Below are 24117 nucleotides of genomic sequence, written 5' to 3' on the forward strand. Positions count from 1 at the left end.
TGGTGTCCCTGGGTCGACTGTAGCATGGGCTAGGGGGGCGGGAAGGGTTCCGTGAGGGGGTGAGGGTGGTGTGGTGTGGGTTGAACTCTGGCCTGGTAAATGTGTTTTCATGCCACCATCCACGTCCCTTCTGTGCAGACAGAAACCCGGCCAGTCTGTCAGGGTGGGCCGAGTCTCAGCCCTCCTGGGCCCCTGAGCTGGCGGGCAGTGCATCTGTTTGGTTCCTGGGCACCTGCTCTTGCAGTAGGTGTGCCCACGAGGCCTGTGTCTGAGCCGGGCATGGCCACTTCCTGGCTCCCTGGGTGACAGAGGCAGCGCCTCTGATCACCATCACTGCATACACGTATGTTTTGTGTGGGTGGGCAATGCAGGAAGAGAAGCAAGGATGTCCAAACCAGCCAGCAGTCATTCCACGTTGTTCCTTCTGCCCTGCGTGGTCACACAGCCTGGGGACAGTGGATGGGGGTGGGTAGGGGCTGTGGGGCCATCTCAGTGCCTGGGAGCTGTGTGTGATGCAATGTCCCATCCCTTGGCCACCCAGAGAGTCAGCCGTGAGCTGTGTCCTCTGTCACTACTGCAGGAAGGCTAGAAAGTGGGCCAGGCACCAAGCAAAGTGAGGACCGCTGACCCTTTTAATGTGTTGATCTAAAAGCAGTTTTGTTCCCGAGTTCCAAGTATATCAAGGGTCCCTGAATTGTGCCTGCTGGCAGAGGGTCCTGCTGGCAGAGGGTCCTGCTGGCAGAGGGTCCTGCTGGGCAGGTGCTCCATTGGGGTCAGGGCCAGGGGAGGCTTGTCAGGGGTGATGGGCGCCTGGCCCTGGGAGAGCGTTATTTCACCTAACTGCCTAAGAACAGTGGGAGCAGCTTCAAACTGATGACTCTCTCACCTGGTTGAAGAGCAGTCAGTTGGCAGAGCAGGTGGCCAGCGGATCTAAGCTCAGTCCCTGAGGGAAGGGCCAGGGAGTGATCAAGTGCACAGAGCGGTGGCTGCAGAGATCCAGAGTCCGTCCTGTTTGAGGCCCTGCTGGGCGCTGACAGAACAGGTCAGAGAGGGTGTCGGTGTGTGGCTCCTAGGGGACAGGCAGGAGACCCAGAGTTCCTGGCAGGAGGCGGACCAGAGCCAAGTCGCATGCCGAGACACTGATGGGAAAGGTGAGCCGTAGGCCTTGGACAGAGGCACGGCTACGAGGAAGAGTCGGGTGGATGTGCGGGCTATGACAACATGGGTGTTGGTGAAGGCTGTCTCCCAGGCTTGTCCTGAGGAGGGAGTGTGCAGAGAGTCTGGAAGGGGCTGGGCGGCCACCCCGTCACCCCCTCTTAGGCAGTGTCACCAGACACTCCAGCAGCAGGTGCAGAGAATTTCCACGTTGATGACAGCACCAGCCCTCAGAAGCTCAGTATTACACACAGCAGACATAGCCCACCTGCGTGCTCCCGGTTCTCACTGCTGGTGCCACATCAGAGTTGGAAAAGGGACAGATTGTAGCGATTTGCAGAAAGGCTCCCGTCAGAAACCCAGGCAGCCAGTAACGATCTCCAGTGGGGCTTAGTAATCAGCGGAGGAAACAGAAGAGAGCATCAGGCATGGCATGCTCAGTTAACCCAAGAGAATCCGAGGAGAAGAATGCGGAGCCACTGAGCAGAGAGCAGGGGCCAAGGGGGTCGGCCGGCATGGCAGTCATCCGGGGGACGGTGCACGCAGGTGGACTGCGGGCCCAGCGCTGACCGTCCGCACTCAGGACAGGGTCAGGGGAGGCTACGCCCAGCCATGAAACTGCTGTGACTCCCACCCTGCTTCTGTGGCCTGCTGTCGGGCGGCTGCGCGTGCCCACGGGCTCCCGGGACTGTGCCCCACCCTCGCCCTGGATCGGTCTCGGCTGTGGTTCAGGTCCTGGCGTCCAGCTCCGCTGAGGGCTGGTGAGAGCTCAGGAGCAAGTCTGCTGGTGAGGCAGAGTGGCAACAGCCTCCTTTCTGTTGGTCAGAAGGAAGTCACCCCATCAAGGAGAGGGTCACACATGGGAGGATACCAGAGGAAGGGATAGACACCCCAGAGTGAGCCCCAGAGGGTGGGCACTGTGGAGACGCGCCACAGGAGGCCGAGAAGCAGGCTCGTGGGAGGGCACTCGGGGGCCCCGGAGCAGAAGCGCTGGGGCTGAGAGAAAGACGCAGCCCGATGGCAGTGCGAACTCGGCGCTCCTGTGAGGGCGGCAGGCGCGAGAGTGAGCCCAGCCCCTCCTGGCGGCCCCACCGACGTCGGCAGAGCGTCCCTCAGCAGCGGGAGGATGTATCCTTTCAAGGCACGTGGGACGCTCCGTAAGAAACGTACTTGGGGCCACGAAACCACAACTGATTTAAAAGAATAGAAACCACACAAAGCATGGTCGTGGGCTGTAATAGAATTCAAGTAGAAGCTGGTAACAGAAAGATAGCTGGAAAATCCCTGAGTGTTTCATAATTAACTAATCTACTTCTAAATAACTCATGACTCAAAGAGGAAGTCAGGAGGGAAATACAAAAATATTTTGAACTGAATGAAAATTACAACATCACATTTGGGAGATGGAACTAGAATCTTGCTTCAGGGGCAGTTGATAGCATTAAACACACTTACATTTGATCAAGAAAGATCTGGTGTGCTGCCTGGAGCTCCAGGGACCCAGCATGCCTGAGCCATGGCGTGTGGAGTGCAGAGCTCACAGGAGGTGTGGCACGTGGACGCCACAGAGCATGCGCGACATGGCCGTGGACTGCACAGAGCATGTGTGTGATGGCGTGTGGCTGTGCACAGACCACACACGTGATATGCTTTGTCCCCTTTCCTGTCCCCTGCAGGTACATCGAGTACATGTGTGACATGGTGGCGGAAGAGCCCATCACCCCCCACAGCAAGCCGATCCTGGTGCGGGCCGTTGTCATGACACCCGTGCCATTGTTCAACAAGCAGAGGGGCGGCTGCAGGCCCTTCTGCGAGGTCTACGTGGGGGACGAGCGAGTGGCCACCACGTCCCAGGAGTACGACAAGATGCGGTGAGCACCGAGTTCAGGGCCGTCGGTCAGGGCTGCCCAGTGAGTCGTTCTGGTTCTTCTCAGAAACACAGAGGGTGACATTGCTGGGAAGCGTGCGCGGAGCCTCGGGCCTGCGATGAGCGGTGGCCGGGTTTTGCTGCTGGCCCCGGGCCTGGTGGCGGCAGCTGCGGAGCTGTCCACAGTGTCCTGCTGAGGGTGGCCTCTTAGCAGTCATCCCTGCAGCGCCTGCCCGAGGTGGTTTGTAGTCAGACCAGCAGCACACGAGTGTCGGGTGAAGCCATGGTGCTTCCGGAGGGCTCACAGCTGACACTTCATCATGTGCTGTTTGCATCTCACGGAGCCCTCCCCATCTTTCTGTCCTTAGGGATTTTAAAATCGAGGACGGCAAAGCGGTCATCCCCCTGGGCACAACAGTCCAAGGGGATGTGCTCATTGTAATCTACCACGCGAGGTCCACACTGGGAGGAAGGTTGCAGGCCAAGGTGAGCAGGCTGGGCGGTCAGAGGAGCTGCATGAGCCCTGAACTCGCCTCCCGTGGTGACCCCAGAACACAGGGCAGCGGGTCTGGCCTGGGACACAGGCTCCCCCACACTGGGAGGAAGGTTGCAGGCCAAGGTGAGCAGGCTTGGTGACCTGGGCCTCGTGGGCTGGGCGATCAGAGGAGCTGCATGAGCCCTGAACTCTCCTCCCGGGGTGACCCCAGAGCACAGGGCAGAGGGTCTGGCCTGGGACACAGGCTCCCCCACACTGGGAGGAACGTTGCAGGCCAAGGTGAGCAGGCTTGGTGACCTGGGCCTCGTGGGCTGGGCGGTCAGAGGAGCTGCATGAGCCCTGAACTCTCCTCCCGGGGTGACCCCAGAGCACAGGGCAGAGGGTCTGGCCTGGGACACAAGGCTCCCCCACACTGTGGCACTGCCATCTGCATGGGGTGTTGGGACCCCAAGGAACTACTTGTCAGAAAGGGTGCCACACCTGCAGCACCTGAAAGTGTCTAAATGGAAAGAGGTCTGGTGTCACCTCCCAGCTGAGGGCTCCCCGTGTGCTCTCTCTGCAGATGGCGTCCATGAAGATGTTTCAGGTCCAGTTCCACACAGGATTCGTGCCTCGGAATGCGACCACTGTGAAGTTTGCAAAGTGTGTTGGTGTCACGCACGGGAGGGGACAGGAGGGGCGAGTGCAGGTGTCACTGGGAGGGGCTGGGCCAAACAGGTCTGCCCAGCGCAGTTTGGGACGTGCATGTTCTAGATTTCGTGCAGGAAAGGTTTTAAGAAATGCATCCTAGTGACTATGAGAGTGATTTTATTAAAGACTGGGGTGGTCACAAATGAAGGGATTAGAAGAAGCAAAATTGTAGGAACAGGACTGAGCTGAGGCAGAGCTGCTCTGGCTCAGGGAAGAGTCACAGCAACAGGGCCCCAGGGGACAGGGTCCCAGGTGAGCCCAGGAGGAGTTCCGCTGCCGCTGCTCCCTGGCTGCTGGTCTCGCCATGCTCGGGAGAAAGAAGGCGAAGTACACCCTGAGGAGAGGGAGTGTGGGCGTGCTCACGGGAGAGCCTGTGCTGGGCCCTTGTCTCGAGGGTTTTCATCTGGTCTCTTATAGGTGGGGATTTTAGGGGAGTTCTCACAGTATTCATCAGCTTTTCAGCTATTGTCTTTCAATATGCTGATGCGTCACCAGGAGTGTATCGTGGGGTTTGGCATTCTTCTTTGGTCAGCTCCACCTGTCTTGGGTTTGTCTGACTGATGGGTTTTTTATTTATTTTCCTGGTTTCATCCATCTGCTCCTAAGTATCTTTGGTTAGGGAGGGTGGGGTCTTGTGATTCATTAGCTGGCTGTTACTTGTTCAGCCATTTATTCAACTGTCTCAATTTCCTCATTCTACTTGTTAAAGAACTTTCCTAGCTTCTTACTGACCTTCCTCACAGGGACACCCACAGCATCACACTATGGGAGGGGACCGGAGGGGTGGAGGACAGACACCCACCAGCCATGTGCACCTTGTACAGACCAGCACAGTACAGTTGACATGGAAGTTTCTTGCATGGCCTGTTGCCTGGTTGGACTTCAGTCCAAGCCTGTACCCAGATCTGAAGGTGTTTGGTTTCCAGGACACCGTCCTTGGGAGGACGGTGCTGGTTGCCACTGTGCACCTTGACTTTGTGGTAGGATTTAGCTGCTTGCAGACTGGACATGGCTGGACAGCGGGACAGGAGGTGGTGAATGTGATTAACTACCAGAGAGAAATAAGCCTCTCGCCGTGCTGGCAGGTTTTAGTTTACTGTATTCTGCAGACACGTAACTTGTTACAACAACAAACGTTTGGGGCAGCAACGTGCACCTGGCTCTTGGAAGCAGCAGGTGTCTCATTCAGTGTACGATTTAGACGGAGATGCCAGGACGCTGGCTCAGGACAGCTGGACTGACAGCCACGCTCGGGACCTCGGTCCACCTCATGTGCCCTTTTGCTTATCACATGCACACCCCCATGCTGTGAGAAACCCAAGTGCAGGTGTGTTTCAGGAGCAAGAGGGGGATCATATGGAAAGCCCCAGGGACAGCTGCTACAGCCCCCAGGGCCTGCGCTTGCCACACGCCCACGTCCTATGCAGTGACAGTGTTAGGACCAACCCAGGACCTGGGGGAGCTGAACTCTGACCTTTCAGATCCCAGGCAGACTGAACTCTGACCTTCAAGGTCGCAGGCAGACTGAACTCTGACCTTCAAGGTCACAGGCAGACTGAGCTCTGACCTTCAAGGTCTCAGGCAGACTGAGCTCTGACCTTCAAGGTCGCAGGCAGACTGAGCTCTGACCTTCAAGGTCGCAGGCAGACTGAGCTCTGACCTTCAAGATCCCAGGCAGACTGAGCTCTGACCTTCAAGATCGCAGGCAGACTGAGCTCTGACCTTCAAGATCCCAGGCAGACTGAGCTCTGACCTTCAAGGTCTCAGGCAGACTGAACTCTGACCTTCAAGATCACAGACAGACTGAGCTCTGACCTTCAAGATCCCAGGCAGACTGAACTCTGACCTTCAAGATCCCAGGCAGACTGAGCTCTGACCTTCAAGGTCTCAGGCAGACTGAACTCTGACCTTCAAGGTCGCAGGCAGACTGAACTCTGACCTTCAAGGTCGCAGGCAGACTGAGCTCTGACCTTCAAGGTCTCAGGCAGACTGAGCTCTGACCTTCAAGGTCGCAGGCAGACTGAGCTCTGACCCTTCAGATCCCAGGCAGACTGAGCTCTGACCTTCAAGATCCCAGGCAGACTGAACTCTGACCTTCAAGATCCCAGGCAGACTGAGCTCTGACCTTCAAGGTCGCAGGCAGACTGAACTCTGACCTTCAAGGTCGCAGGCAGACTGATCTCTGACCCCAGGTCCTGGTGGGCTCAGTGCACTCATGTAGGTGCCACACAGGGCCTGCCCGTGGTGAAGGCTCAGGAACGGTGGCACCGGCACCAGGAGACCAAGGTGTATGTCTCGTGTGTCCGAGTGTTGTGACTCTCATGTCTTTCTACTTCCTGTCTTTTCAGTGCCTCTTTCTGTGGAGTTCTGATATGAAAAAGACACTACAAAACCCAGCAAGGTCACAACTTTTAACACATCTGTTTTTTTTCCTTTTTTGGAGGAAGATAACTCCCAGAGCCTTGATAGTTTTTAACCACCAAGCATATTTTAAAAACATTTGTTTTCAGCGTCAGCCCAGCGTGTGGAAGTCCCGGGTTTGATTTCCAGCCAGGGCACACAGGAGAGGCGCCCATCTGCTTCTCCACCCCTCCCCCTCTCCTTCCTCTCTGTCTCTCTCTTCCCCTCCCGCAGCCAAGGCTCCATGGGAGCAAAGTTGGCCCGGGCGCTGAGGATGGCTCCATGGCCTCTGCCTCAGGCGCTAGAATGGCTCTGGTTGCAACAGAGCAACACCCCAGATGGGCAGAGCATCACCCCCTGGTGGGCATGCCAGGTGGATCCCGGTCGGGCGCATGTGGGAATCTGTCTGACTGCCTCCCTGTTTCCAACTTCAGAAAATACCAAAAAAATAATAATAAAAACAACATTTGTTTTCAAATGCCAGATGTGGAAGACGAGGAATAAGCAGGTGAAGGTGCACTGGTGAGGGGACACTGGAGGTGGTTGAGGAACGTGGCCAGGAAATAGGAAGGTGGGGTTTTCGTTGGAGACCTGGGCTGTGTGAGAGGTGCAGGCCCACATTCTAGAACCAGAAAGCTCACAACTGAGGTTGTTCAGTAGACCGCAGAACACAGGCGTCTCCAGAATCCGCACAGAGGGGTGGACGCTATGGAAAGGGTCCTGAGAGGCGTCTGGGAGACTGAAGCAAGGTCTCTCTGCTGGCGTTTGGGGTCACAGGACAGGAAAGAAGGCAGCAGGTAACATTAGTAAAATTATTGGCTAAAAACTTTTCAAACTGCTGAAAGATACTGAGCCATAGACTCAAAAGCTCTTTATAAAGAGGATTTTTGTGAAAGGAAAGAGCCCCCTACTTAAGCATACCATAGTTAAATGGCTGAAAACCAAAGATAAAAACTCCAAAGCCCCCCGATGGAGAGGGAGGGGGACTCAGTAACAAGACTAGCAGCTGCCTTCTACGTGAAGTGATGAAGCCCAGTGTCATCTGAAGACATCTTTTAAAAATACTGAAGAAAAAATTGCCAATTTGGAATTCTGTCTCCAGTGAAAATATCCTTCAAAAAGGAAAGTCAACTAAAGATGTTTCCAGACAAACAAAAGACATTTGCAGTAGGTATTTAGACGAAAGACACGTCCAGTGACCATGAAGCATTACAGATTGAAGAGAGAAGGTGGAGAGTTTGTGCAGATGCTCACTACCGTTGGTCTTCGGGGAGACACAAAGCCACTGTGTCCTTTGACAGGAGTGGCTGAAGTGGAAGACAGTCACTTCTAGATACCAGTGAGGGCTGAGCTGCTGGGTCATGTGGTGGGGACGCAGTCAGGTGTGTCCACTCTGGGAAGTGCTCGTGCTGTGGGCCCAGGTGTGTCCCCAAGAAGTGAGTGCTTTGGGACCAAAAGTACCCACAGACAAGAATGTTCCTAGCAGCGTGACTCTTCCTGGGCACATCTGGGTCAGGTCTACAGTGTGTTGTGTGCGTCTACACTGTGAAATGGTCACAGTGGGTCCCACACGTGGCGACGGGTGCTCTTGCTGTGGTGAGAACTGTTCTACTCGGCAGCTGTCCAGCACATGATGGTGGTGGCGCTGCAGTCTCCAGCTGTACCTGGCGGCGTACCTTGCCGTGGGGAACAGCTGTGGGCACACACGTGCAGGCGCAGTGGGAGCAGTGTGCACAGACAGCCTGGGCAGGGGGACGCTGGTCACATGGTCCCATTTTATCAACTCAGGCCCTGCGCGTGTTACGTGCGGTCATGACAGCCAGGAAGTGGCTGCCTTGGGGGAGGGTCGGCTTGGGGGGCGCAGAGACCTGGGTGCTGGGAAGACTTGTGAGTGCACTGGTCACACGGTCCAGGAACTGGTGTGCCCTCAGGGCTGTGCGTTGCTGTGTGTGCCACACCCCCAGGGTGGGGTTATCAGTTGTGGAGGAGTTGTGAGTTGTCTACCTGATGCAGGGCATTGGGTGCGTATCCGTGGACAGGATTCTTTTGGCAGATGCAGCTGAAACAAGACAGAGGAATTTGGAACAACATTACTGGGCTGTTCTGTCAGATAAGCCCACCTGGGCCCTCCCTCCATGAGGCCTTCTGTGATGGTCACTGAGGTGGGAAGGGCCGCAGTCTGTGACCCAGGTCAGCAGCTCTGTTTTCTAGCCAAGCTTGTCAGGTGTCCAGTGGGGCCTGGGCCCTGTGCCCTTGGAAATCCAGGGCCCGTGGCTGCATCCCTGCTCACAGACCCTCATTGTGCCCTCACCAGCTGCTGGGTGAGCAGGCAGGCCCAGGCCCAGGGCACTCTCCTGGGGCCCGCGGGGGTGGGGAAGTGGGGAGGTGGAGACGGTGCCTGAGGCTGAGCCTGCCACGGTCATGTGCTCCTTTGCATGGGCTCCGCCTGGCTCCCTCCTCTCTGGTGTCCTAGCGTCCCCTCTTTGGGGAAGGGGGTCCAGGCCTTCCCTGGTCCTCGCTGGAGCTGGACTCCTGCTTTGACAGCATCGCTGCCTGGGCTCACTGCTTGTCCCTGCTTCAGCTGCTCCTGCCTGGCTGAGGGTCACCTGTGTCGTCGTCTTCCTGTGGGTGGCTGGCCTAGAAAGGAAAGAAGGCTGTGGTGCCTCTGGGCCGGGAGTGAGTGGACAGAGGGGACGCTGTAGCCTGAGAAGGGCGTGTGACACGGGCAGTCACCTGCACTGCCCTCCTCCTGGGGCACAGGTGGTGGTGCCTGATGGCGCATGTTACACGTCAGTCACGCCCGTCGCTGAGGGTCTGCTGTGGCTTCAGCGCCCACACTGACCCCGTCGCTGAGGGTCTGCTGTGGCTTTAGCGCCCACACTGACCCCGTCGCTGAGGGTCTGCTGTGGCTTCAGCGCCCACACTGACCCCGTCGCTGAGGGTCTGCTGTGGCTTTAGCGCCCACACTGACCCCGTCGCTGAGGGTCTGCTGTGGCTTCAGCGCCCACACTGACCCCACGTGCGGTGTCTGCAGTCCTCCCGTGCCAGCAGTTGTCGTTTGTGGATGGGTGCTGCGTGGGCTGCCGAGGACTCCTCGGGTTCAGGGATCTGGGGCATCTTCTGTGTTTCCTTCTGTTGTTTCACTGCTGTGACAGGCAGTGATGTGCAAGGTGCTGGCCAGTGTTGGTAACCTGGCCGGAGCCACTGTCCGGCCAGGGGCTGGCTGGTCGAGTGGCTGTGAGCATGTCCGAGGCAACCTCGGGGTGGATGTGAGGAAATGTTGAGTTCCCTGATGAGACGCAGAGCAGGAGTGAGGACAGTCAGTGACAAGGCAGCTGACGTCACCTCTGCCGGGTCCCGCTGGCCACAGCCGTCCCCCACCTGTGCCTCTGGGCGTGCTTGGAGGCCAGAGTCTGGCTTCTTGCCTTGTCCCCTTTCCTCCCAGCAGGGCAGTGGGTGCTGCCTCCCTGGCCCCCAGCGAACGGGGCACTGTGCTACCCACCCTGCAGGCGATGGCAGGGTCTTGGTCTCATGGGCATCTGTTAACTGTTGGGAAGTTTCACCATGGTGACGGCATCTCTGTAATGGAAATACATTTGATATCTCAGGCAGCCTTACCAGAACCCCGTGTCCGAGGGGTGCGGGCAGGCCCAGTGCTCGCCTGACAGGCCGGGTGCTGCTCTGAGGGTGCACGTGCCCGATGTGCAGACCCTGTGCCAGCAGCAGCTTGTACACCACAGTGAGGTGCAGAGGGCGGGCTGCCCGGAGAGCACACAGCCCTGGGTGTACTTGTTTTCTGGTGGACTCAGGTGGCCTGTGACGCCCGTCATGACCCTCCTGACTGGGGTCTGGCCTCCCACTGCAGGTATGACCTGGACGCATGTGACATTCAGGAGAAATACCCGGACTTGTTCCAAGTAAACCTGGAGGTGGAGGTGGAGCCTAGAGACAGGCCCAGCCGGGAGGCTCCGCCCTGGGAGAGCACAAGCATAAGAGGGCTGAACCCCAAAATCCTCTTCTCCAGCCGGGAGGAGCAGCAGGACATCCTGTCTAAGTTTGGTAAGGTCTGTGTTCTCCCTCGGCACAGGGGGCAGCTTGCAGGGCTCAGCTGCGCGTGGGCGCAGGGACTCGGCTTCCACCTGTGGACTGGAGTCTTTGCCCTGCCGGGTCTGCCCACAGCGCTTGTCACAGGCAGGGGACCCATGGGAGGGCCAGAGCTGGTCACTGGCTGAACTGGAGAGGCTCGTTTTCTGGATGTGCGTCTGCTTCTGTGTGACTGCAGTAGTCGAAACTTCATTCTGGACCAGCAGAGCTCCACAGCACACCAGAGCTTTCCTCCTGGCCTCCCTCCCTCCCTCAGCTCAGCTGTCTCGTCTTATTTCAGAGCAGCTCCCAGACATAGCTAGGACAGTGTGCTGGCTGGTGGGATAGGAGCCCGTCTGCCAGCCGTCCAGATTTCTTCCTGTTCTTGGTTTGCCTTCTTTCCATTTTCTTGCGTGAAGACAGCTAAGTACTCCTGGAAAGTGCGTGTGTGCGCTGTGGAGTGCTGTGTAAGCATGTGCATGTGTGTGCACACGTGCGCTTTTGTGCATGCGTGACCAGGGCTGCGTCTGAGCTGTGTCGGGATCGATCCTGGACTGGAGCCTCAGTGGGTGCCGCACAGCGTCTCGGCGTGTGGAGCTGGGCCGCAGCAGAGGTGGCGTCCCGGGGGGTCACCTGACACCCCCTGTCCCCGCAGGGAAGCCGGAGCTCCCCAGGCAGCCAGGCTCGACCGCTCAGTATGACGCCGAGACGGCAGCTCCAGACCCGGAGCCCCTGGAGTCGGAGTCACCGCAGAGCAGCAGCACGGACACCAACCACTTCTTCCACACGCTGGACTGGCAAGGTAGGCGCTGTGGGGTGCGCCCCCTGCCTGCGCCCCTGTGAGCGCGTCCTGCGTGCCTGCGCTGTGCTCAGCTTGTCCTCAGGCCCTGTTCCGGGGCTTCTGCGGGGCCTCTCCCGCAGTCCCACCGCAGTCCTGCTGGGGTGACCTCAGCCCTGTCAGCGTGCTGTTTCTTTTCAGAGGAGAAGGACTCGGAGACAGGCCCGGACAGTAACTCCGCCCAGGAGACGCCCCCTGCCCCGGCTGAGGATGCGGCAGAGAGCGAGCCGTCCGACGAGGAGGTGGCAACGCTGTCCGCGGAGAGCAGGGACACAGCTGACGAGGGCACTCCCGGCCCGGCAGTGCGGCCACAGGAGCAGGAGCTGATTTTTGATACGGACACACCAGCCGCACCGCAGGAAGCCGGGCGGCCGGAGGACAGCGTGGACCTCCTGGGGCTGCACTCCGAGGCAGCACCCGTGCCCCCTGCACAGGCCCCTGGGCCCCCCCCCAGCAATGCCGACCTGCTCAGCTGCCTCCTGGGGGCGCCTGAGGCCGCCCCGGAGGGTCCCTCAGGCGACCTCCTCAGTGGAGAGACGCCCCTGCTCTTCACAAGTCCAGCCACCACCCCAGGCGGGCCCGCTGTGGCCGGTACGTGTGACCAGACGAGACGGTGTCCGTGGTTGGCCTCTCGAGATCTCAGAGGCCCGACGACCTGGTGCCTGAGAATGAGCGGGTGGGGTCAGCAGCCCAGGACCAGCCGGCAGGAGGCTGTGCTGCTGGTCTGGTTCCACCGCCCACCCTGAGCTCCTGTCCAGGAGTGACCGGCCCTTCCTTCCCTGTGGGGCTGGGTCTCTGTGGGGCCTGAGAATGAGCGGGTGGGGTCAGCAGCCCAGGACCAGCCGGCAGGAGGCTGTGCTGCTGGTCTGGTTCCACCGCCCACCCTGAGCTCCTGTCCAGGAGTGACCGGCCCTTCCTTCCCTGTGGGGCTGGGTCTCTGTGGGGCCTGAGAATGAGCGGGTGGGGTCAGCAGCCCAGGACCAGCCGGCAGGAGGCTGTGCTGCTGGTCTGGTTCCACCACCCACCCTGAGCTCCTGTCCAGGAGTGACCGGCCCTTCCTTCCCTGTGGGGCTGGGTCTCTGTGGGGCCTGAGAATGAGCGGGTGGGGTCAGCAGCCCAGGACCAGCTGGCAGGAGGCTGTGCTGCTGGTCTGGCTCCACCGCCCACCCTGAGCTCCTGTCCAGGAGTGACCGGCCCTTCCTTCCCTGTGGGGCTGGGTCTCTGGGGCCTGAGGCCAGGGCCCTGGAGCTTGGTCTCAGTGTGATCGCGGGCCACGGGGTTGTCTCACTGTCTGGAGCCCCCGCAACCCATTGGCGCCTGGTGCTCTGGGTGCTGGTTGGTGCCCCTGCTGTGCCCACATGTGCCTCACTTCGGCCTGCTCCTTGGGTGTCTTTCTGCAGCCGACCCGTTTGACCCTCTCCTGCTGACATCTGATCCAGACACCCAGCCCTGCTCTCAGCCTGCCCTTTTTGGTGAATTTCTCAATTCGGACTCTGTGGCCGCCCCGTCCGCGTCCTTCCCCTCCACCCACAGCGCCCCGCCTCCGGCCTGCAGCACTGACTTCCTGCAGCTGGGTGAGTGGGCTGAGAGGTGGGCAGGGGTCACTGCTGTGGTCCCCAGCGGAGCAGGCCTGCTGCCCGTCCTCCCCTGGAAGAGGACGTGAAGGCTGGTGTCCCCTCATGCTGTTTCCAGGGGTGTGTGGAAGGTTCTAGGGGTGCTGTGTGTAGCCTGAGTGAGGGCCACACTGCGCTGGGAGCTTCTCCACTTGCTCACCCTTGTCCCCGTGGTCAGTTCAGTGACCTGCGAGGTGTCCTGAGCTCAACACTCAGCACGGTCCCCACCTGGGAGCCCAGCCAGCTGTTCCTACGTGGGGGTGTGGGGCTTGTGCCTTCCCTGTCTGCTCGGGGCCCGCAGGAGGCTGTACGAAGGCTGTGGCCCATCCCCCACCAGGGGACACACCGAATGGTGCTGCTCTCTTCCAGGGGATGTCTCAGTAGAGCCCAGCAAGATGACGGCCTCAGCCAGCCACCCAGACCTGCTGGGAGGATGGGACACCTGGGCGGAGGCACCGGCCCCCACACCGGCCGCAGAAGGTACGACGGCCTCTGAAGGCTGGCTCCCCTGCCGGGTGCCCACTGTGTCTGGTGCCTCTCTGTTTCACCGCAGTGTAGCTCCACCACCCCCAGAAAGGATTGGAGTGCTGGTGGGACGCAGTGCCCACCAATACATGGTCAGCTCATCCAGCTTGGCAGGGCCTCTAGCCCGTCCAGCCTGCCCCACCCGCAGTCGGTGTGCCCGGGTCCCTTCCTCCTCTCCTGGGAGACAGTCCAGGGCCGAAATCTTCACCCAGAACGTGTGTTAGTGTTTTCTCATGTCCTGTGGCTTCTGTGTATCTGAAGGAGCCCTTGGGAGACTGCAGACTGTCCTGGGGCCAGGCCCTGTCCTTGGGGACACGAAGGTCCAGTGCTCCACTTTGTGGGCATTTGTCTTGTTGGGAAGTCTCTGCTGTGAGTTGCTATCAGAGGCAATCGTGTGACATGTCTCTCTAGGACCTTGTAGTACAGAATTGCCCAGGAGTGACGATAACCAAAGACATTCTCCCAGTCTGATAGGCTGTCAGCTGTTTTAGTTTTCATCACATTACTGTAACAGGTTTGCCATTTTGTGTCTTTTTAGTTATTAGTATTTCTTTTAAGAATTGTTTTACGTTCTTTATTTTTTTTTTTTGCATAGGAAGTTTGCTTTCTGCCTATAAATTTATAAGAGTGTCTTTTATATGTGAGCAGCCATCATTTGTAGTAACGACAATAATCCGTCAAGCGGCTGTATAATCATTTACTCAGATATTTCAGTGTCTAATACTTAGAATATTCTCAGATTGATTATTACAAAGGGTATTACAAAGCTCATTCGCACTTTAAGGAGGTTGCAAGGATGCTGTCACAAAGTCAGGACAATGTGGATGTTTTTAGGCCCTGTATTCATTAGGGCATCTTCCAAAGAAACAGTGGAGGCCGCTCCGGGCGCCTGTGTCCTGGGCTGGGCTCCATGACTCAGAGCTGAGCAAGACTCTCGGGAGCTTCAGGCCAGAGAGCAGAGCTGCATCCCACCTCGTGGGCACTGGTTTGAACACCCTCTGTCCTTTTCCAGGCCCCTTCCTCTCTGCTGGAGGCCAGCTGGCACCTCCTGGCTCCTCGGCCAGCCGGACCAAGTCTCAGAGCCTAGACCCGTTTGCAGACCTCGGCAACCTCAGTTCCAGCCTCCAAGGTAACGTGCAGGACGTGCTGGGTGTGTGTGGAGCCAGGCCTGCACAGAGGGGCCTAGTCCGTCTGTCTTCTGGCCTGCTCCAGACTCAGGTGCCCGGGACAGGACCTTCACCTCGTCCACCCAGGCCCAGGGAGCAGTGTCTGCTCCTGCCGCAGGGGCTTGTTGATGTGAGCAGGTGCCGGACCAGTGCCGAGGCTTGGCTCTCACAGGGATGTCGTGAGGAGTGGGCCTCAGCATGGGAGACCCGGGATTGTGCCTGCCCTGTTGGCCTCAAATCTCTTGGAGCTGACCTCGCACCCTGGGACATGAGTCCCCGGGTCCCTCTGTCTCCCAGAGTCGTGTGGCCATGACTGCTCAGAGACCATGAGTGTCTGAGAGCATCTCCTCCCTTATCAGCTGGGCAGCATGTGGAACCCCAGGCTGGAAATATGTCTTCTCAGAATGCTGGTTCTGGGAAACAGGCGTCTGGCTCTCAGATCTTCCCACTGCAGCCCTGTGAGCCTTGGGTGGGAAGCGTGGTCCCTCAGCACGGGGAGGGCCCTGCTGTCTCTCCTCCCCTCCTGGCCGGCTCTGCCTCCATGCTGCCCCTCGCTCCCCACTCATGCTGTGGCTGGTCTGCTGGGCTGTGTCCACTCCGCTTCTCATGTGGTGTCGAGGGCTCCTGCTGCTAGCTGTCTCACTGAGTCCTGAGAGGTTTTCATTATTTGAACGGTCAGTTTCCTATGTGTGTTTCAGGTTGCAATGTCTCAGGCACTTTGGAAGTCTGTCTGTCTCTGGGTTTCCTTCCCGGCGTGGTCTCTGTCTTAGACCATCTGAGTGCGGGGTGGGACCACCCCTGGGCTGTGGGCTCTGAATCCTGTCGGGACAGGACTCGTCGGAGTCTGAGCTGTCTGTTCTTGAAATGGAGCCCATTTCTCAGGTCCACACTGTGACCCAGGGCTCTGTCACAGCCCCTGGGAAAACAGAATTCTGAATAAAGCTGATGGAACAGAAAGGAAAGATAGACAAACTCAGACTCTATTGGAGACCTCCACATCCCTCTTCACCAAGTATGCATCAAGCGCTCGGACAGTCAGCAAGTGAGAGCAAGGCTAGGGGCGCTGTCGGCCACCAGGAGTCGTCTGTCACCCTCGCGAGGCTCTGCCCCGACTGCCAAGGAGCCGTGACCTCCTGCGTGTGTGGGACCTCCACCAGGAGAGCCTGTGTCCTGGACATCAGACAGACCCAGCACACCTGGGAGGACTGAGCCACACAGACCATCCTGCTCTGACCACGTGGGGTCCAGCTGGAAGCAGAGCACGGGAACTGGAGAACCTTCCAGCTTCTGGAAACAGGGCACTTCCAGAACACACAGGCGACCTCGGGAGGTCAGGGAGGTGACAGTGAACTGAGAGAACGTGGGAACTGGAGAACCTTCAGCCTCTGGAAACAGGGCACTTCCAGAACACACAGGCGACCTCGGGAGGTCAGGGAGGTGACAGTGAACTGAGAGAACGTGGGGACGTGGAACAGGGAAACCTGAGGTGCTCGGCTGACGCAGTGTGAAGGGGGTTCGTTAGAGGCCACTTTGGAAAAGAGGAAATGTCTCGTCAGCATTGGAGCTTCTCAAGTCAAGATACCTGAAGAGTAAAGCAAATAAAATTCAGAGCAAACAGAAGAAAGGAAATAGTGAAGAGTCAAAACCAGTGAAATAGGAAACAAAAACAATAAATCTAATTAAACAAGAAGGTGATTCTTTGAAAAGATTGATAAATGTGACAGCTGCCAGTATCAGAAGTGACATGGGGTCATCCCCACAGGCTTGTTAGCCGTTTGTGACAAGGAAGGAAGCAGAACACGGCTCGTAAATGTGACAAGTACGTCCCCATGTGACGTAGATCGTTTGCATATGCCTGTAACTATGAAGAAGATTAATTTGTAGTTTTTTAAAAACCTCCCAAAAAGGAGGTTTCCGTCCCAGGTAGTTTCATGGGGGACTCCACCAAGCGTTTAGAGAACTCAAGCCAGCTCCACGCACTCTCTTCTAGGAAGTGGGGAGGGCGGGGACGTTTGCAGTTGGTTTTGTGGTGCTTGAATTACCCTGCTCCCAGACCCAGGCAGACGGGCCAAAAAGCAAACTACAGAGCAGTGTTCCTAGGAACACGCACATCAGAGTTTGGCGAGTAGAATTCCCCAACACCTAACGAGAACTGCAGCACACATAGGAGTGCAGCGCTGGCTCCGGGTCCCCAGACCAGGTGCCAGAATCACCACATCACTGGTCTCGGCAGCAGTGCAGAAAAGCACTTGGCAGGGGTCAGCTCCTGTTAATGATAAGCACACTCAGCTAGTAACGAGAGGTGAACTTTGCTATGTTGATAACGAGTGTCGACAGAACCCTGCGCCAGCCTCACATGTGGTGGAGGAAGACTGCGCGCTGAGGGCAGAGTCCAGGCTGGACCGTGGTCTCCCCCTCCTCCCTGCAGGTCCCGTTCGCACAAAGGCAAGGAAGGGAGTATGGGTCCTGCACGCGTGAGGGGAGACAGCACTGTGCTGCAGGGGGCGCGCTCGTGTGTGTGGCAGACCTCGAGGAGTCCCCAGAGGCCACCCGGGTCCACCGTTTGCTGCAGGGGGCGCGCTCGTGTGTGTGGCAGACCTCGAGGAGTCCCCAGAGGCCACCCAGGTCCACTGTGCTGCAGGGGGCGCGCTCGTGTGTGTGGCAGACCTCGAGGAGTCCCCAGAGGCCACCCGGGTCCACTGTGCTGCAGGGGGCGCGCTCGTGTGTGTGGCAGACCTCGGGGGGTCCCCAGAGGCCACCCGGGTCCACTGTCTGCTGCAGGGGGCGCGCTCGTGTGTGTGGCAGACCTCGAGGGGTCCCCAGAGGCCACCCGGGTCCACTGTCTGCTGCAGGGGGCGTGCTCGTGTGTGTGGCAGACCTCGAGGGGTCCCCAGAGGCCACCCGGGTCCACGGACTGAGTCCACAGACAGACCTCAGCTGTATCTCCTGCCTAGTGGTGTGCACTAGGAACCCCAGATTAAAACAGTGCCATTTACAGCCGCTAAGAGAGAAGAAACCCGAGTGTGGCTAAGGACGCGTATATGGTGAAACTGCAGGACCAAACGTTACGGAAACAACCAGAGAAAGACCACGTCCCTGGACTGGAGGCCCACGTGCTGAAGCTGTGAGGTCTCCTGATCTGTGGAGTTAGCACAGTTTCCACCAGAATCTAGGAAGGATTTCTGTGGACACAGACCAGCTCACTGAGAAGTTTATTTGGAAAGTTAGGAGAACTGGAATGGCTGGAACATGGCATGATGGCCGGGTGATGTGGGAGGAGTCAGTGCCTGGCTCCGGGCTCCCCTGTGGCCTCCAAAGCAGGACTGTGTGATGTGGGCGGAGGACACACGCAGATCAGGGGGACAGAGGAGAGGGACCGGCAGTGGCACAGTGAGAGCGGGTTCGTTCTGACGAGGGGCTGGCACCACCTGTGTCGCTGCTGGAACGCTGGGCATCTGCCCGTAGATACAGCAGCCTCGCACTGCGCTGCACAGCTCACACAGCAGGGGACTCAGAACTGGCCATGGATCTTTTTTTTTTTTTAATTTTTTTAAATTAATTTATTTACTTTTACAGGAACAGAGAGAGAGTCAGAGAGCGGGATAGATAGGGACAGACAGACAGGAACGGAGAGAGATGAGAAGCATCAATCATCAGTTTCTCGTTGCAACACCTTAGTTGTTCATTGATTGCTTTCTCATATGTGCCTTGACTGGGGGGCCTCAGCAGACCGAGTAACCTCTTGCTCAAGCCAACGACCCTGAACAGAAGCTGGCGAGCTTTTTGCTCTAGCCAGATGAGCCCGCGCTCAAGCTGGAGACCTCAGGGTCTCGAACCTGGGTCCTTCCGCATCCCAGTCTGATGCTCCATCCACTGCGCCACCACCTGGTCAGGCCTGGCCATAGATGTTAGTGTGTGATGGAACCAAGAAGCCTGTAGAAGAAAACAGGATACAATCTCTGGGACCAAGTGCTAGATTTGAGTGTCATAAAATATTGACAAATGGACTTGATCAAAACTAAATCCTCTACTCTGCAAAAGGATGAAAAGACAAGCTACAGATCAGGCACAAATACTTTCAGGACACGTGGGACTCACATCTAGGACATGTCAATACAGTGAGTCCTCAGTGTCCTCGCTGGGCTCTGCGGCTTTAGGTGAGATGACACACAACAGACTCAGTTTTGCCCGGGCTCGTGGATGTGAACGGGGATGGAGCTCCTGCGTCTGGCGTCTCCATCAGCCTTGTCAAAGCCAGCATCACGGGAGGACCTGCTGCCCCTGAGGACAAGGAGCCATTCAGTAGAGCGTGGGTGAGCCCTGACGAGGTGCCCAGCACAGGCCACGCAGTGCTGACCAGCCTCTGGGAAGATGGCGGCGTCACTCGCCGGCAGACACGTGCCAGGGAGGCCTTGGTGGCGGCCAGCCCTTGGTGGTTATAGCAGTAATGCCAACCCCAAGTGCCACCGAGGGTGGGAGACGATTTCTCATGAGCGGCTGGCATGCAGGAACATGAATCTCAGTGGCCACTCTGGAAATGGGTCAGTGTTTATGCAAGTAAACATGTGGCTACCACTCATCCAGAGAGAGGAAGTATCCACAGCAGCTTTGTTTATAATTGCCCCAAACTGGGTTGCTGGCTGCGTGGACACAGGGTCCCCACGGAAAATGCTGCTCAGCAGTGAAAGGAGCAACCCTGAGTGCATCACAGAGGTTACCTGCTGCCGGGTCTGTTTCTAGAGCATTCTGGAAGTGACTCGGAGGTGGAGGACAGACGGGTGCCTTGAGCCCATGTTCACACAAATGTGTGTGTGGTAAAGTGACACAGCACTGCACACACATGCCTACACAAATATGCACTCATGCACACACACAGCAGTACGTACACACGTGTGTGCACACACCTGTAGCAGCTGGCAGGAGCCTTCATTTCACGAGGCCAGTTGCCTGTGCGGTGAGTGGTCTGGGCTTGGGGTTCTGTGTTCTGGGCTCTGATGCACCAGCTTCCTTGTGAGTCTGTTTCAAAATAAAAGGTCAAAGGGCCAGCCCTGCATTCTGAGAGCACGTGAGATGGTGCCCACGCTCACCCTCACTGACCCAGGACCCTCCGCACTGTCCCCCAGCCCCTGAGATTGTCTCCACCATCACCCAACTAGGAGGGCCACTTCGATGGCTTCCCGGTCCTGGTGTCCGACCACGAGCATTCGTTTTGCAAGTGCATGTTCTCCTGCAAGTGAGACACCGTCTGCAGCGCCTTCATGGGGCCAGCCGGTTGTCACACGCTGTTCACCCGTCATGGCTTTCTCCCCAGGCTCACCCAGTGGATTTGCTCCTGGGGGCTTTGGACCCAAAGCAGCCCTCAGTTCCAAGGCCGGCAGCTCCTGGCAGACAAGTCGATCCTCAGCCCAGGGTGCCCCATGGGCCCCCCAGACAAAGCCGTCCCCCAAAACCTGTGCCCAGCCAAGGCCTAACTACGCGGCGAACTTCAGTGTGATTGGCGGCCGAGAGGAGCGGGGAGTCCGTGCTCCCAGCTTTGGTGAGTCCTCCTCCCCTGTGCGATGGTCTCCTGGGGAGCTGCTCGGCGAGACCCACACCTCTCCATGCAGGAGCCACGTCTAGGTGGGTGTCCCTCATCCCCGCGGGCACTGTCCAGGCGGCCAGGCCCACGCCGTCCGGGAATGGGGCCTCCCCGGCTGCCTGGGCAGTGGGACGGTCAGCCCAGGCCTAGCTGCAGTGTTGTCATGGAGATGGCGCACCCCTTGTGCCCAGGCCTAGCTGCAGTGTCGTCATGGAGATGGTGCACCCCTTGTGCCCAGGCCTAGCTGCAGTGTCGTCATGGAGACGGCGCACCCCTTGTGCCCAGGCCTAGCTGCAGTGTCGTCATGGAGATGGTGCACCCCTTGTCGGCCCAGAGGGCAGACAGCCGCTGGCTTAGGAGCACTGCGGCTCAGAGTCCTGCTGGGTGTTGTCCACTTCTCTCAGCTGTCCATCTTCTTTCGTCTAACTGGAAATGGTGCCCTGGGTGGGCTGAGGATGGGTCAGCATGGGCCCTGGGTGGGCTGAGGATGGGTCAGCATGGGCCCTGGGTGCCTCGCTGACTGTCTTGGTCCTTCTCCAGTTCAAAAGCCCCGGGTGTCTGAGAACGATTTTGAAGACCTGCTGTCCAATCAAGGCTTCTCCTCCAAAGCCGACAGGAAGGGGCCGAGGACCATCGCTGAGATGAGGAGACAGGACCAGGCGAGGGACACGGACCCGCTTAAGCTGAAGGTGCGCTGTGCAGCTGGGTGCTCCCTGTCCGCCTGCGTGACCCCGGGAGGGCATGGCTGCTGTGGCCCTGAGGGCCTCCTGGTGCCTGCCTCAGGGCCCCTGATTCTCACTTGAGAGGGTTTGTGCGATGTCTCCCACTGAGACACACTTGCCGTTTTGAGAGTTGTGCAGGGGATACAACTCGTCCCCACCAGCACCGTCTCCATGGTGGCTCTGTCACTGTTAGGCTGAAGAGGGGAGGCTTTTGCATTTTCATTCTGTTACTAAGTGTCACTCCTCTGGAGATCTAACCACATGTAACCTTGGTCAGGGCAAGTGTCCTTGAGGCCACCTGGCCTGCACAAGAACAGCTGGGGGCGGTGGGGGTGACATCTGCTGCGCCCGGCACACTGGCCTCTCTGACTAGGTTGGCCTGTGAGCCCAGCATCACCGAGGGGTTCTCACTGCAAGGCCGGTGGTGATGCAGGTGCACAGGCCACCCAGGAGCCCCGCCTGGCATCCCTGCTGGGTGCTGGAGCCCTGGGACATGTAGGGCAAGGCCACAGGCGGTCACCTGAGAGTTCCCGCTAACAAGGATCCCCAAGTTCCTTGTGCTGTCTGGCCCTGTGTGGTATCTGTCCAGGCGTGGGGAGCAGTGTTGACCATGCCTGGGGTCAGGGCAGGAAGTGGGACAGTGGCCTCGTGTCTCATGGTTGCAGCCCTGCTCCCCATGAGGGACGGCTGCGGAGCCGTGGTGATGGCCAGTGGGGGGCTGTGGCCAGGACTCCTGCTCTGCAGCGCTTCTGTCTCCTGCAGCTCCTGGACTGGACCGAGGGCAAGGAGAGGAACATCCGTGCTCTGCTGTCCACGCTGCACACAGTGCTGTGGGACGGCGAGAGCCGCTGGACGCCCGTGGGCATGGCTGACCTCGTGACGCCCGAGCAGGTGAAAAAGCAGTATCGCCGGGCTGTGCTGGTGGTTCACCCCGACAAGGTGAGCTCTGGCCAGGGTCCCCCGGGGAGGTGAGCGCCAGGCAGGGTCCCCCGGGGAGGTGAGCACCAGGCAGGGTCCCCCGGGGAGGTGAGCACCAGGCAGGGTCCCCCGGGGAGGTGAGCACCAGGCAGGGTCCCCCGGGGAGGTGAGCACCAGGCAGGGTCCCCGAGCACCAGGCAGGGTCCCCCGGGGAGGTGAGCACCAGGCAGGGTCCCCCCGGGGAGGTGAGCACCGGCCAGGGTCCCCCGGGGAGGTGAGCACCAGGCAGGGTCCCCCGGGGAGGTGAGCACCAGGCAGGGTCCCCCGGGGAGGTGAGCACCAGGCAGGGTCCCCCCCGGGGGAGGTGAGCACCAGGCAGGGTCCCCCGGGGAGGTGAGCACCAGGCAGGGTCCCCGAGCACCAGGCAGGGTCCCCCGGGGAGGTGAGCACCAGGCAGGGTCCCCCCGGGGAGGTGAGCACCGGCCAGGGTCCCCCGGGGAGGTGAGCACCAGGCAGGGTCCCCCGGGGAGGTGAGCACCAGGCAGGGTCCCCCGGGGAGGTGAGCACCAGGCAGGGTCCCCCCCGGGGGAGGTGAGCACCAGGCAGGGTCCCCCCCGGGGGAGGTGAGTGCTGGCTGGGGTCCTGGGAGCAGAGGAACCCATCTCATGAGGAGGCCCTTCTGCTCGTCCCACAGGCCACAGGGCAGCCCTACGAGCAGCAGGCCAGGCTGATCTTCATGGAGCTGAGCGACGCCTGGTCTGAGTTCGAGAGCCAGGGCGCCCGGCCCCTCTTCTGAGCCCTCGTGGGCACAGCTGCACGTGGAGCTACAAGGTGCCGGGCTCGACCACGAGAGCCTCCTCCAGGGCTGTGGTGGTGTGGGCTGACGCACTGCACCCCAGTGGCCCACCTGCTGCCCTCGGGAGGTCCAGAGCCCCTGCAGCCGGCAGGAAGAGAGCATTCCAAAGCCTCTTGGTTTTTTCTTTTTCCCAAAGGAAAGTGTTGATTCACGCTCCTCCCACAAGCGTCCCAGTTTGTGATCTGTTTGTCCAGTGGCCACGTCCTGGAGAGCCTGTCTCCTCAGGGCAGGGTGTACGGTCCGCGTCCTCTCCTGGTCCGGCTCATGGCGTCCCCGTGTCCCCAGGTGTGATCAGCCTGGAGGACCTATACATAATTAAACTATTTTCTGATGAAGCTCGTCTCTGCGGCTCTCCTGCTGTCATTGGGCTCTGTCAGGCTCTGGCCCTGGGATGTACAGGGACCCGTGTGCTGCAGGTGGGGCCCTTGCCACTCTGTTCTGAGCTTCCTCAGGCTCCCAGGGAGGGCAGCGGGCAGTGTGTGTGCTGAACAGACATGCTGTGGCTTTGGGTCCCCGTCTGCCATGGCCATAGGTACTGGCACACTGTGGTCACTGCCCAGACAGACTGGGCTGGCTCTGGTCCTTCCAGAGACCACCAGGACCTCATCCCCTCCCTGTAGTCCCTGCAGTGACTGTCGGGGCCTTGTGTCTGCCTCTGGCCCCAGGTCTATGGACAGTCCTGGAAGAGACTCCCACCCCCAGCCTAGGACCACAGGCTTGGGACCGCTTGGCCCCAGAGGAGCCCTGTGTCACATCATTAGAGCCAGCCTGGAACCCCGTGGCTGTGGGCAGACCCCAGAAGGGCCTTGCTCTGAGCCCCACCCCCAGGTACTTGGTCCACTGCCAGGAGCCACTGTATGGTCCAGTCTAGGCCTGCCCATCGCAGTGGCAACGGCTGGCTGGCTGGCTGAACCTCGGTGCCACAGCGCATCCTCTCCCTGCCACGTGTGGCAGCTCTGGGGGGGACCCTGGCCACCGGAGGGTGTAGCCAGGATGTACACACACAGATTCACACACGCACACGTCTAGTGTTTGCTACCACCAAGGCGCCTGGCATCCAGCTGGCCTGTGTGCAGCCCTCACACTGGGGGCCCCAGGCTCAGGCCAGAGCCCCTCCTGGACCCAGCGTTTCCTCAGAAGGAAGTCGTGCTGCCCGGTAGCTCACCTGGGGAAAGGGAGACCCAGAGCAGTGAGGGCGCCCGTTCTGTGC

At 59.0% G+C, this 24117-nt stretch overlaps 1 protein-coding gene across 4 annotated transcripts in view; it reads left to right on the forward strand.

Annotated features, from left to right (window-relative positions):
- Window positions 1-23242, forward strand: part of GAK (cyclin G associated kinase) — a 69324-nt gene extending 46082 nt beyond the window's left edge. For all 4 annotated transcript variants that reach the window (XM_066280081.1, XM_066280083.1, XM_066280082.1 and 1 more), the window contains 13 exons: window positions 2832-3026; window positions 3391-3508; window positions 4081-4160; window positions 10474-10667; window positions 11347-11493; window positions 11671-12120; window positions 12930-13103; window positions 13512-13622; window positions 14680-14796; window positions 20145-20369; window positions 20952-21100; window positions 21896-22072; window positions 22746-23242. In XM_066280081.1, coding sequence (XP_066136178.1) covers window positions 2832-3026; window positions 3391-3508; window positions 4081-4160; window positions 10474-10667; window positions 11347-11493; window positions 11671-12120; window positions 12930-13103; window positions 13512-13622; window positions 14680-14796; window positions 20145-20369; window positions 20952-21100; window positions 21896-22072; window positions 22746-22847 — 2239 coding nt within the window. In that variant the 3' untranslated portion in view covers window positions 22848-23242. The remainder of the gene's footprint in view (window positions 1-2831; window positions 3027-3390; window positions 3509-4080; window positions 4161-10473; window positions 10668-11346; window positions 11494-11670; window positions 12121-12929; window positions 13104-13511; window positions 13623-14679; window positions 14797-20144; window positions 20370-20951; window positions 21101-21895; window positions 22073-22745) is intronic.
- Window positions 23243-24117: the final 875 nt, after the last annotated feature.

Source organism: Saccopteryx bilineata, chromosome 5 (assembly GCF_036850765.1).
Source record: "Saccopteryx bilineata isolate mSacBil1 chromosome 5, mSacBil1_pri_phased_curated, whole genome shotgun sequence".
Lineage (NCBI taxonomy): Eukaryota > Metazoa > Chordata > Mammalia > Chiroptera > Emballonuridae > Saccopteryx > Saccopteryx bilineata.